Below are 14,203 nucleotides of genomic sequence, written 5' to 3'. Positions count from 1 at the left end.
TATAACTGTCCTGAGACACATACACATGCACTTTAGCTGAGATGGATAATACACCTGATATTTATATAGTACATTGCATAGCACCCTTATTTTACAAATAAGAAAACTGAGGCTAAGTGGCTTGCCCAAGGGGACATAATAAAAAGTATTAAGCAACAAAGCCAGGGTTTGAACTAGGGTTCTCCAGGTCCAAATTAAATGCCTTTTCCTGGCCCATTCTTATTTCTTTCTGGGGCCCATCCAGTTCCTGTTTCTGGCTGTGCTTCTTTGAGAACATCTCCACTATGCCTCCAGGAAGAGGCACTTTCTCCTCCCCTCCTCCCTTTTCAGCTCCCTTTTGTAGTGTTCCTGTTAGAAGGTAAGCTCTAGTGGGCTGGTGCTGTCTTTTTGTTTGCTGCCTGCCTACCCACTGCTTTTTTCCATGCTCCCTCCCCACCCCACCCCCTACCTTCTGGGTTATAAACTTTGCCAATCCCAATATCAGATTGCCAAGTCCTGATAATTATATCTTTGAAACAACCCTCTCATTCAATTCCTTCTTTTTCTTACTGCCATTGCCATCACCCTTGTTGCATTAACATAAACTGGTCCCTTCTTTGACCAAAACAGTGACAGAATAGAGAATAACCTTCTTGTTAGATTTAAAATTGGAAGGGACCTCAGAGTTCATCTGTATCTCGGGGAGATATTAAAACTGACAGTGTTAGTGGTTTGCCCTGGTCACATTAGTAAGTAGAGCCAAGATTTGAACTCAGTCCTTCCCCTAATACTACACAGCTCCTCTAACCTGTCATTCTTTTCCTCAAAATTTTTCAGAAGCTTACCCAACATAAGGCTACTCAGCCTGACATTCAGTGAACAGAGTAAAATGGGCATTTATTAAGAAGCCATCATTTGTCAACCACGGTATAGTGCTTGAATTTTTTTTCCATTTTTATTCCAACAAACCTCCTTCGAAGGAGTTCACATTTTTAACTGGAGGGTTAGCAGCAAGACAGATGTCAGGCCTTGTGGTAGTCTGCCATATCACCAGGAGGTTTGTAGTTCACAACTCCCAATTCTTTGAAGCCCTGAGTGGCCATGCCTACTTTGATACCACAAGCCTGGAAAGGGAGTCTTTCAATGTTGGGAAGGGAAGAGCCTAGAAGGATCTGGGCATGCTACAGCCTTGGATTGATGAGGAGCTTCCTTTAGTTGTCTGCTTCTTCCAATGGGATCTTGGGTGGCAGGGGATGAGCTGTTAAAACTTTGTTTACAGGCTGATGGATTCTACCCTCCACAGTTTGACCTCGATCTCATTTACCAGCTTTATTATACTTTATTCCTCCTTCAAATACTTATCAATCTCTATTTAAGAGAATAAATCAGCAAGATACTGTAGAATACTGGCTCAGGTCAGAGGATTTGGGGTCAAATTCTACCTGTCACTTCATATCTGCAAACTTGGGCAAGTCAAAATGTGCATCAATTTGTCTGTATAATGAGTTGGACTAGATGTTCCAAGGTTCCTTTCCAGCAGTAAAGCTATAGTCCTATAAACTTACCTTATCCTTTCTGCCTCTGCACACACTAAACCCCCTTTTTCCAGTGTAACCTGGGGCTCAAGCCTTTTTGCAAAAGGCTCATCTCATTGGAAGAGAAGGAAAGGATAATTACTCTATGATCCATACACCAGAGAGAGAGGTAAAGGTGGTGAGAACCTAGAACAGAGGTCCTGGTTGTTTAGAGAAAAAAAGTTTGAGACTTTCAGGAAAAAAAAACAAGAAATGTCACTTTCTCCCTTTCCCCTTCTGTTTCTTGGCCCCCTCCCCATCTCCCCGCATCCAGCGCATTCTAAACTAATTTTGGATTTTTATTTGCTATTGGCTTGGATAAATGGCTTTATTTTTTATTTACTAGCTGTGATGGTGTTTATATAACTGACATTTAGTAGAAAGGAAGTCAAGCCTTCAGCTATAGCTTCAAGTACTCTCTGTTAAGAGATAGTGACTAAGAATCCAGCTTGAACAAAAAATATTTTCACCTAGACTAGCAATATTTAGAGAGGCAGATATAATTCTATTCGGGCACCCCTTCTTTGAAGAGAACAGTGGCCATCCACAATTCAAGATATGAAATTCTCCTTTTCATATGCACATGTCACCAAAGCACTGGATTTCTTCCTTTAGGCTAAATGCCATATTAATATATTTGAAAAGGTATTAAAAAAAACTAGTAAACTGTAAAATTTTATGAGCAAAGAAATCATTTGTTTCATTGACAAATTAAACAACAGAAAAACAGATGTAATATTTTTATATCCTCACAAGGAAAAAAATATCTCAAAAGAAACTAAGATAAAATACATAAGTATTAGAAAGACACTAATTATTACCCTACAGAATTCACAGGAAGGCTGAACTGTCTCATATCAGTGGGAATTTAGGTATAGCCCAAAAGGTTCTTTTTTGTAAAATGCTTTCATCTCTAAATTGTTCCATCAGCACCAACTCCAAAGACAGCATTACAAGGAAGACATGGTATGGTCAGTTGATAATAACCTCTAAAAATATGATCTATAACAATTCAAATAATCATCTCATTTTTGTTCTAACAAATCTTCATAACTTAAGAGGTTAAATTAGCGACATGGAAATATTTTTCTTTCAATTTTAGATACTGAATATCACTATGTGTACATATATCACTGCCATATGTTTATCCAAAACTAGTTAGTTCTAACACTATTCTAAATCAGCAGTACTGTTTCAAAAATAACAGTCCTGAAAAACATACAGGTAAACCTCCATGTTAACAGATTTGAAAAGATATCAAAACTAGTTTTGTAAATCTTAATTTCATCCAAATGGAGACCTACTAATACCATTTCTGTAGAGTGAATTTTTTTAACCTGATTGTTTGCTTTAAATAAAGCAAGAAAATTCTGCTAGCTCTACCATTCTCTCCTCAACCCACAAGACTAAATCCAGCGGTATCCTCTGACCCCTTCTCCTGCTTTTACTATCCCAGAATATTTTCAACAACCTCCCTCTTTCCCTATTATTTCCACTAAACTAAGACCCAAGCATAATGGATCTCAGTAAATAAATACTGGACCAAAGCAAAAATGTTCTTTTTACACAGACTGACCTGACATATGAATAATGACTTATGAAAGAATCCGTTACATAGAATGTTTTGTTGAAACCACATCAACAAAACACTGGAACTGTGAGGCCATCACCGAGATATGAAAATGGCATCAAAAGCAGAAGTCTATGTTAAAATGCTATTAAATAAAATGGGATTATATCTGCAGTAGAACTTTCGTAATAATTACATTATAAAATATGTAACATATAAAAGTTTTATACATCAAATGAAAAGTGTCTGCAAAATTACAATAATAAACTATATTATAAAATATTGCACATGATATTCATTTAACTTTTTCTATAACTTATACTAAAAAAATTCATCAGTCTGGAAAACATTTAAAATTTAACTTGAAACCAGGATACCTGAGGTATGTCAGTGGTTTGAATTAAGTTCAATTTCCATAACCTATGAAACTTGGTATTCAAGTTTGTGTTTTGTTTGGTTTTTTAGGGGGAAAAGTCTCTTCAGTCATTCATTCATTCTTGTCAGAGAGGCTGGTCCAATATATATGTGACCTGTGGGGACCCTACACTGCTTGATGGGCTCCGAAAACTTGACTCAAAAGAACTTGGTGTAATTCCAACCAAACTGTCATTCTGTGGCACTTCACCCTTTAAAAAGTCATCATCTTCATCTTCTATTGTTCCCTGTATAAAAAAGGAGAAAACACAAATAAAACTTTAAATATCTCTCCAAAAAAAGTTATAATTTTTTTAAAAGCAACCTAAGGAATTTAATACTAAGCAATCACTATAGAAAAAGGAGAAAACATACAAGTAATTTAGAAATTTCTCTCATTAAAAGGTAATTAAATGGCTTGGTGGATAGACTCAGACCTGGAGATAGGTCTTCAGTTCAACTCTGGCCTCAAACATTTCCTAGCTGTGTGACCCTGAGCAAGTCAATTAACCCCAATCACCAATCCCTTACTGCTGTTCTGCCTTAGAACCAATATTGGTATTGATTTGAAGACAGAAAAGAAGTTTTAACCTTTTTTTTTAAAGCTAATTAAATGACCAAGTCAAAAAGACCCTAAAAGAAACCAAAGTCAAAATTCAAATTTCCCAAAATATAGTCTTTTACAACAAGAAGATGCATAAAGAGAGATAATAATATATTTTGTTTCATGGGTTCTTTCAAGCTCACAATACTACAAATATATTGGTCAGAAGACATGGATTTAATGCTTTATAGGAAAAACTAAATGAATGAAAAATGCCTATTGTCCAGATCATGACATACAGGTAGATGGCCCTATTATATTCTACATAAGTACATATGTCTGAGACAAGCGCTGAAGTTAAGAGTCTAGTATTTAACAGGAGGAAGAAAACAAGATTGGATTGTGTCTGGGAGACTGCATAATGCTTTTAACAATCCCAAGTGTAAAAAACCTCTTCTTTTGAAAACATTCTCCAGAAGAGAACATATGGTTTTGAATCAAAGTTGTAAATGACTCGATAGAAAAAGACATATGGTAGGAACAAGTAGGCTGTAGCATATTTCCAAGGATAACTTATGCAGTAGCAGTGGCATAAGGCATGTCATCAAGGAAGCATATGATGAGAAAAGAAGGTGGGTCAAATGTATGGAGAGGATCAAGGAATAACAAATGGAAAACCTGACTGCTGCTCTAATAAATGGGAAATTTAAAAAGTCTAGAAGAGGAATGGGAAGAGAAAGAGAAACTGGACAACAGGGTCAGATTTTAATTAGCACCAATGGAAGAAATATTTATATTAACAAGATCTCAGATTCTTTGAAGTATATTGACTCAGGTTCCTAATGTAAATGAAGGCTCTAAGAAAAGGCAGGAAAGTTAAAGCTATGAAAATACAGAAGAATGACTTTATAGGATGATCAACTTCTGTGATAATACGTTTTAGGACTGCCTATTGATTTATCCCTTCATTAGATTATTTCTAAATGACCAAAGGATTAATTTACCTAACTGCTGGCACAAATGTCAACATTAGCATAACTGGACTACAAAGGGAAGTTAGGCGATTTTTACAATAATAAAAACTATAAGAAATGTATTTGTGTTCACATCTTATTTATAACCTTCCATTTCCTCACAATCAGTGGATAAAAACAGGTTCAATACATCAAATTCTGATAACAAATTTCCATCAAAGGATTTTGTAAAAACAGCAATAAACTTAAAATGCAAAATGCCCAATAAAATAATTTGTTAATAATTGCTAGTTTATCATATACTTAAGACTATAAATATTGATAATTACAAGTAAATGGTAAATCAGAATATTACCTTTTCAACAGGTTTCTTAAACTCCTGCAGCTCTTCAGCACTCAAATCTTCCCATGACTGATAAATAGGATCAATGATTTTTTTGGACCTATTAACAAAAATTATTAGTGATTTAAATATTTCAAAATATTTGTGTCAAGTATCTCTGATACAGGGTCTGTTATCCAGGATGTATGAAGGAGAAGCACAAATATGTAAGACCAAGAACCATACTCTCAAAGGAAAAATGGTCATGAACATGAAAAAACACTTCTCAAAAGAACTGCAAACCACAATCATAAGAAAAACCGCTCCAAACCACTAATAATGAGAAATGAAAACAAACAATTTTGAGATTTCACCTCATTCTCAACAAGTTGTTAAAGATAGGAACAGTCAATGTTGAAAGGGCTATGAAAAAACAAAAATATTTAACTTACTATTGATAGACATTATTGAATTGATCCAACCTTGCTAGAAAAGTGATTTGGAATTATGCTAAGAAATTGACTAAAATACCTATGCCCTTTGTCCAGGAGTTTCCACGTTTAGGAATATATGCCAAAGAGGTCATAGACAGAAAGAAAAGTTTCATATATTGTAAAATATTAGTATTTTTAGTGACAGCAAAGAACTGGAAAGCAAAGTAGATGCCTATCAATTGGGGAATGGCTAAAAAAAAATGTTAATGAATGTGATAAGCAGAGACAAGAAAACAATATATACAATTATAAATAGAACAACCCCCCACAAACAACCAAGAGTAAATATTGCAAAATTACACAGAAAAAGTCGCACAGCCCAAAAAAAGAGGTAAGAGTAGACACATTAACCCCACTCATCTTCAGAGGTAGGAAATCTACAGGTGTGAAACAATTACACATATTTTTTAGCCACTGATGTATTGATGAATTTTGCCATTTCCCCCCCTCATTTATTATCTTAAATAGGCTCTCTGGGAAACAGAAGGAATGCTGGGACTAATTTAGGCGACATAAAAACAAAATATATCCATAAAAATTAATAAACATAATGAATGAGATTTCAAACTTTCAAGATTACATTTAACATTTTCTAGCAATGGAAAAGAACAATGTACTCCTATCATTCAAAAAATGCTTCTCGTTTTCAAGTTAAATTGTCTCAATACTTTTGAGTTTAGATACAAAGAGGAAAAAAGCTGAATGTTGTTACAGCTTTTTTTGTGCTGCTATTACTTCTTTAGGTTCTGTTAGGAAAATTATTAAGTAATGTGTATGTGTTTTACATAATAGAGCCTCTTATTAGATAGAAAATGAAATTAAGAGGGGCAGCTGGGTAGTTCAGTGGATTGAGAGCCAGGCCTAGAGACGGGAGGTCCTAGGTTCAAACCCGGCCTCAGACATTTCCCAGCTGTGTGAGCCTGGGCAAGTCACTTGACCCCCATTGCCCACCCTTACCACTCTTCCACCTATAAGTCAATACACAGAAGTTAAGGGTTTAAAATTAAAAAAAAAAAAATGAAATTAAGAAGAATTCATTCATCTAAGGTTTGGAGTCCCAGAACCCAAGAAAGGATTCCAAGATATAAGTTAGATAATAATAAGGAGCTCATAGAAAGTATATGCTGTTTTTCATATATAAAAAAGACGTTACAGCTAGCAATGGTTTATTAGAATCAGAATATCTGAACCCTATTTGTCCTATACAGAAATGAACAAGCAAAAGAGGTATTCAGTAAAATGAATAGTATTTAAAGGAAGACAACTGTTTTTCTAAGGATTTTTTTTTTTAACTACACTAGGTTCTAGGGGCAGGTAGATAGTATAGTGGATAGAGCTTCAAGCCTGGAGTCAGTAGGACCTGGATTCGAATTTGATCTCAGACACTTTGTATTTATGTGACCCCAGGCAAGTCACTTAGCCCCAGTTGCCTAGCCCTGTCCTTCCTCTGTCTTAGAGTCAACTGTAAAACAAAAAGTAAAGGTTTTTTTTTTTTTTAAAGGCTCTGATTAAGATGAAAAATACACTTAAGGTAGAAAAACCTTGGTTATTTTTTCTATATAGCTATCAAGTGCTTCATAGGAAGGTACTAAAAATAACATCTTTTTTTTTTTTTTTTAAATCCCTACCTTCCATCTTAGAATCAATATTGTGTACTGGCTCCAAGGCAGAGGAGCAGTAAGGGCTGGGAATGGAAGTCAAGTGACTTGCCCAGGGTCACACAGTTAAGTGTCTGAGGGCCAGATTTGAACCTAGGATCTCCTGTCTCTAGGCCTGGCTATCTATACAATGAGCTACCCAGCTGCCCCTAAATAACATCATTCTTAAAGTAAAATGTAAATTTTCCTAGAGTACTTACAAATAGGAAAAGGAAAAATAAACTAACTTAAGAAAATTTAATCAGAACTTATTACAATTTCCAAAGTGCTTTCAAATGCATCATGTCATTTGACCTTCAAAACTGAAGGCATAGTCTCTTTTTAATGAGGAAACTGAAGTTAAGGGAGGTCATGTAACTCAACAAGCGAAAGGATTCAAAATGTTAAAAGACAGGTTGTTTACATCCAAATCCAGGGCACTTACTACTAAATTAAAAAAAAAAAAAGGATATGTACCCACATATGGTATGGTTAATGACCAACATAAGAACTTACTGTGGAACATTTACTACATAAGACTCATCCTTTTCTACCATAGGGAGGCTCACAGAAAATTATCTCGGGTCATATAAAATTCAATAACCATCTGGTTCAGGAGATATTTTCAACAGTGGCAGCAGGAACCCACATATCCCAATCTCCTCGAGTGAGCATTAAAGAGAATAAACAAATCTGAAGGCAAGTGATTCCCTAAAGCCCAAAGGTAAGAATTTTTAAATGACTAGATCTGGCCAAAGTAAGTAAATGAATTCTAAAAGTACTCTGAAACAAGGATGCAATAATTTCTTTAAAAGTCAGTTAATAGGGGCAGCTGGGTAGCTCAGTGGAGTGAGAGTCAGGCCTAGAGACAGGAGGTCTTGGGTTCAAACCCGGCCTCAGCCATTTCCCAGCTATGTGACCCTGGGCAAGTCACTTGACCCCCATTGCCCACCCTTACCAATCTTCCACCTATGAGACAATACACTGAAGTACAAGGGTTTAAAAAAAAAAAGTCAGTTAATAGTTTTGAGGAATTTATTTCAAATTTACTTATTAGAAGAAACAAAGCCTAAGAAATTAAGATTAAACAGATATCTCTGAAGTGTCTACTATGTGCAAAAATTCTTGGTGAGGTACCAGTGGCACAAAACAAGAAGAATGAAAAAAGAAGAGTAAGAATTTGATTTAGGCACCAGGCAGCTTACTTAAATTTAAGTTTGAACTTTTGACATTAACTAGTTGTGCACTAGTTATAGCCCTGCAGAAAAATAATCTCTTTAAACTTCAGTTTCCTTAATTGTAAAAGGAGAATAGTTTTTATCAGGAGGGTTATTAAGAAAGCACTTTATAAACAGTGAAAGCTTCATATAAATAAATTCATATTCACATCAATACTCACAGCCTCTGCATTCAAGGTTTAAAATAGAAAAGCATTAAACATTTTTTAAAAATATAAACTTTAAAAGATGAATTTTGTCCCAAAAATTACAAGCATTTATTCCACTTAAACTTCAAATTTTAAAACAAGAGCTTACCTCTTGAGAACACAAGGATCAAAAGGAAAGAATGTGTCAAGTGGATTGGTACAAGTCTGTACTGAGCCACCTCCTGTAGTATTTCTAAGAACTGGAAGCATTTGTCGGTTGTTCCTCTCAATAATAGTGTAACAAAACACTAACTGGTATTTCCTTCAGAAAGTTACAAATATATTTGTTAGCATAAGAGAATTATTCTATCTGTCCTTTAGAGTTCAAAGGATAGTAGAAAATTGAGTTTTATTTACCGCATAATGCTATAGTATACTAAAATATAGTACAACGAGAAAAATTCATTTGAAAACATGTATAAATTTAAATTTTCCTTTATACTTAAGTGCTCACTTCATATATGTAAGTTAAAAAAAGAAGAAAAGTTAAATGTATTTTTCATATAATCTGAACTATTATAAGGTTTAATTGGTTTGGAATGTAAAACTAGTAACAAAATCTTAATTCCTTGAGTTTCTATAATATATACAGAGATAGGTTAGTAACCACATCCCAGGATTACAGTGAAGATTACATGAGATAATGTTACGTACATGGCACATAACAGTATTTGTTCCCTTTCCACTTCCTGAAACCTTTGATTATAAAATCTAACATTTATATAGCACTTAGTATGTGCCAAGTCCTATGTCAAACATTTTCAAATTATCTCATCTTCCCAACAACCCTAGGACAGAAGTCTTTCTTAATTCATCCAAGTTATTAGTCTTATTTATTTGTGCACATTGTATCCTCTCAGTGGAAAGTAACTATTTTAGTATATGGAATTTTGTTCCCTCTGTGTCTAGAATATGGTAGATATCAAATGACTGGCGAGCTGATCTAAAATGAAAATTATATATGATTGTGATAGAATACTATTGTACTATATAAAAAATGGCACGCAAGATGCTTTCAGAGAAAGCCTGGAAAAACTTACATGAACTGATGAAAAGTAAAGTGAGAAGAACCAGAAGAAAACTGTATATACTATAATAATAGCAATACTGTAAAATGATCAACTGTGAATGACTTAAGTTATTCTCACAATACGATGATCCAAGCCAAAGGAGTTATGATGGAAAATGTTCCAGAGAAAAGAACTAGAATGCAGATTGAAGCTTACTTTTTTTAAAACTTTGGGGTTTTTTGTTTTTGGTGGGCGTGAGAAGGTTTGTAATTTCTTTCACAATGTGACTAATGTAGAAATGTTTTACATGAGTACACATATATAACCAATATAAAATTGCTTGCCTTCTCAAGGATGAGGAGGGGAAGGGAGAGAATTTCAAACTCAAAAAAAATTTTTTAATGAATGTTAAAAATTGTTTTTATATATAATCAGGAAAAAAAATTTAAACCTTAAAAATAAGATCTCAAATAACAAAAAATTAAATCTAAATACCCCCAATTTTTAAAATAATGTCCAAACAACTTACCTTGTAATGGCAGCAAATAAGTTAACAACAGAAGGGAGGCAAATCTTTAAGGGATTCAGCTGAGACATAACTATGCGCTCAAAATTTAAACTCTGTAGATATGCCAATCCTTTGTTTAAAAAAAAAAAAAGCTCAATTAACAGTTGTAAGAACAGATACAAAATTCAAAGCTAGAAATAAATGTTCATTTTATTTCTGAAGACTAAGGATTAAATGTCAGGTACTGGCACAAAAAAAAAGTTATAAGAAGAGATAGATCTAGAGTACGAAGACCTAAGTTTTGGCTCCTGGATGATTAAAACTCCATGGGCCTCATTTACCTCAGCTATAAAATGAAATTTGAACTAGATGACTTCTAAGGATAGTTCCAGATCTATAAATATGCATCTGCTTAACTGACATTAAAAGTCTAGAAAACCCTCAAATTGATATAATAGCTTAAAAAAACTTCCAAGATTTTTGTCAAATTGTCAAAATAATTTTTCACACTTAAGTAAAATGGACAAGTTTGGGCTTTTTAAAAAAAGACCAAAGCCACTGATAATGTTTTTCTTTCTTATATGAGAATTTTAACTGTTTTTAATTCATTTTTACATAGATGGATTATACATAAGCAAAATGTTTAATTTTCTTACTCATAAAGATATTTTGAAAGTCTGTTTCTGAGGAGCAAACAGGTAGGACAGTGGATATAGAGGTCCTGAAGGACCTGGATTCAAATATAGTCTTAGACTCATCCTAGCCATGTAACCCTAGGCAAGTCTCATTCAACCATGTTTGCCTAGTCCTTGCTCTTCTGTCTTAGCTGTTACTAAAACAGTAAGGGTAAAAAAGAAAAAAGAAAAGTCTATTTCTATTTTTAAATTTTCATTTATAATTTAGAGTCACATTGGTCAACCTATGACATGCATACCAGAGCATGCCAGAGGGGGCTGCTCCCCTCCCCCTCTCCATGAGAGCTCCATAAGCCTATCTGGGGAAAGGTGGGGGGCTTACATGTAAAGGGGTGGGGTTTGCAGTTTGGGTACTTGCTCTCTAAAAGGTTCATCATCATCATTGCTTTAGAAAGACCATAAAATAATTTCCTCAGTTGTTTTTCAATTGCATCTGACCCTTTGTAAACCTATTTAGGGTTTTCTTGGCAAAGATGTTGAAGTGGCTTGCCATTTTCTTCTCCAGCTCATTTGTCAGAAAAAGAAACTGAGGCAAACGGGGTTAAGTGATTCACCCAGGATCACATCGCTAGTGTCTGGGGCCAAATCTGAACTCAGGAAGATATAAGCCTTTCTGACTCCAGGCCTGGTATTCTATCCACTGCACCACTTGGCTAACCACAAAATAATAGCCTCTTTTTTGTGCTTGTCCTATTAGATATAATTACAGTCTCATTATCAAATGAAGATACTGTATGTGAAAGTACCCTGGAAATTGTAAAGTGCTATACAAATGTAAGGCGTTATTTTTTTTCTTAATTGCACCTCTGATTTCACTGGTACACCTAATTGGCAATGAGAAAACTCCCTCGCCAATGCAGACTGGCACCTGCTTTGCAACATATAAGTATTAGTTATATGAGGACATTAAATGACTTGCCCAGAGTCACACAGCCAAGAATGTGTCAAAGTTGAGGCTTGACTATTTTGTTAACTCTTCTCTATTCATTATACCACAATGCCTCAAGGTAAGGTTGACACAGTTTTATAAACCATAATTTTGTGTCACAGAATTTAAATGGTACAAAATGAAAAATATAAGAGATTATGAGAACCAACAACATGCTGAAAATTACCTGAACTGCAAAAAAAGTCATTCTCTATTCAAGTGATTTATTGAATCATTAAAAATGCAATCCTAGTGAAGAAATCAAAGCTATTAATAATCGTATGGAAAAATGTTCTAAATCACTTTTGATTAGAGAAATGCAAATTAAAACAAGGCTGAGGTACTACCTCACACCTATCAAATTGGCCAATACGACAGTAAAGTGATAGGAAGGGATGTGGCAAAACTGGACACTAATGTATTGTTTGGTGGAGTTATGAACTGATCCAACCATTCTGGAGGGCAATTTGGAATTATGCCAAAAAGACCATAAAATTGTCCATACCTTTTGACCCTATAATAACACTACTGGTCTGTACCCCAAAGAGGTCATAAAAAAGGAGAAAAGACCCACTTGTACAAAAATATTTAAACAGCTCTTTTTGTGGGAGCAAAATTGGAATTTGGGGGGAATGTCCATTAGTTGGGGAATGGCTAAAGAAATTTTGGCATATGCTGATGATGTAATACTATTGTGCTATAAGAAATGATAAGCAAAATTTCAGAAAAAGCTGGAAAAATCTACATGAACTGATGAAGAGAGAAATAAGCAGAACCAGGAGAACATTGTACAATGATCACCTGTGAAAGAATTGGCTCAGCAATACTTACACTGAATACTTATACTAAATACTGAATGACATGACAGGGAATGCTATTCCCCCCCCCAGAGAAAGAACTGTTAAGAATAGGATGCAGATCAAAGCATACTATCTTTCACATCACTGCATTCACTTTTTTTTTTTTTAAACCCTTACCTTCTGTCTTGGAGTCAATACTGTGTATTGGCTCCAAGGCAGAAGAGTGGTAAGGGTAGGCAATGGGGGTCAAGTGACTTGCCCAGGGTCACACGGCTGGGAAGTGTCTGAGGCCAGATTTGAACCTAGGACCTCCCGTCCCTAGGCCTGGCTCTCAATCCACTGACCCAGCTGCCCCTATTACATTCACTTTTAATTTGGGGTTTTGGTTTTGTATGAGTGTGCTTTTATAACAATGACCAACATGGAAGTGTGTTTTGCATGAAAATACATATGAGGGAGGCAGCTGCCTCAGTGGATTGAGAGTCAGGCTCAGAGGGGAGGTCCTGGGTTCAAATATGACCTCAGACACTTCCTAGCTATATGACCCTGGGCAAGTCATTTAACCCCCTCTGCCTAGCCCCTACAACTCTTCTTCTTTAGAATTAATACTCATTATTGATTCTAAGACGGAAGGTATGGGTTAAAAAAAAAGAAAAGAAAAAACATGTGAGGCCCAGATCAAATTACATGGGGGGGGGAGGGGGGCAAGAGGGAGATAGTTTGGATCTTACAATTTTAGAAAATGTATGTTGAAAATTATTACATGTAATTAGGAAAATAATTTTTAATACAAAAACAACAAAAAAAAGGATGAAGTGTGTGTGTGTGTGTCTGTGTGTGTTGTTAACAAGTTTTATTCGTTATTACAAGAGAATGAACTCTGGAAAGGAAGACACACATTGGGAAATATTAGAGATATAAAAAGTGTGACCTTGGGCAACTCACTTAATCTGTTTGCCTTGGTATCCTCAACTGTAAAATTGGAATAATAGCACCTACCCTTCTTGTGTTGTTGTGAGGATTAAAGAGATATTTATAAAGCACTTAGCACAGTGCCTGGCACATAGTAGGCACTTTATAAATTCTAGCTATTCATCATCAGCATTTACATCAATAAAATGTGTTTAATTAAAAAAATTTTTTAAACAAACCAAAGGTTTTGGAACCCTTTCTAAACTGGCTGCTATGCTACACACCTCTTTTAAAAAGCAGATTCCCTTTAGGGGGCAGCTGGGTAGCTCAGTGGATTGAGAACCAGGCCTAGAGACGGGAGGTCCTAGGTTCAAATCCGGCCTCAGACACTTCCCAGCTGTGTGACCCTGGGCAAG

General features: G+C 35.2%; 1 protein-coding gene across 2 annotated transcripts in view; it reads right to left on the bottom strand.

Annotated features, from left to right (window-relative positions):
- Positions 1-3,473: 3,473 nt before the first annotated feature.
- Positions 3,474-14,203, bottom strand: part of RRN3 (RRN3 homolog, RNA polymerase I transcription factor) — a 36,475-nt gene continuing 25,745 nt past the window's right edge. For both annotated transcript variants that reach the window (XM_044659210.1, XM_044659218.1), the window contains 4 exons: positions 10,474-10,582; positions 9,044-9,196; positions 5,411-5,498; positions 3,474-3,785 (listed from right to left, as the gene is read on the bottom strand). In XM_044659210.1, coding sequence (XP_044515145.1) covers positions 3,624-3,785; positions 5,411-5,498; positions 9,044-9,196; positions 10,474-10,582 — 512 coding nt within the window. In that variant the 3' untranslated portion in view covers positions 3,474-3,623. The remainder of the gene's footprint in view (positions 3,786-5,410; positions 5,499-9,043; positions 9,197-10,473; positions 10,583-14,203) is intronic.

This window comes from Gracilinanus agilis, chromosome 1, assembly GCF_016433145.1.
Source record: "Gracilinanus agilis isolate LMUSP501 chromosome 1, AgileGrace, whole genome shotgun sequence".
Taxonomy (NCBI): domain Eukaryota; kingdom Metazoa; phylum Chordata; class Mammalia; order Didelphimorphia; family Didelphidae; genus Gracilinanus; species Gracilinanus agilis.
This window is presented reverse-complemented; position numbering and strand designations above follow the sequence as displayed.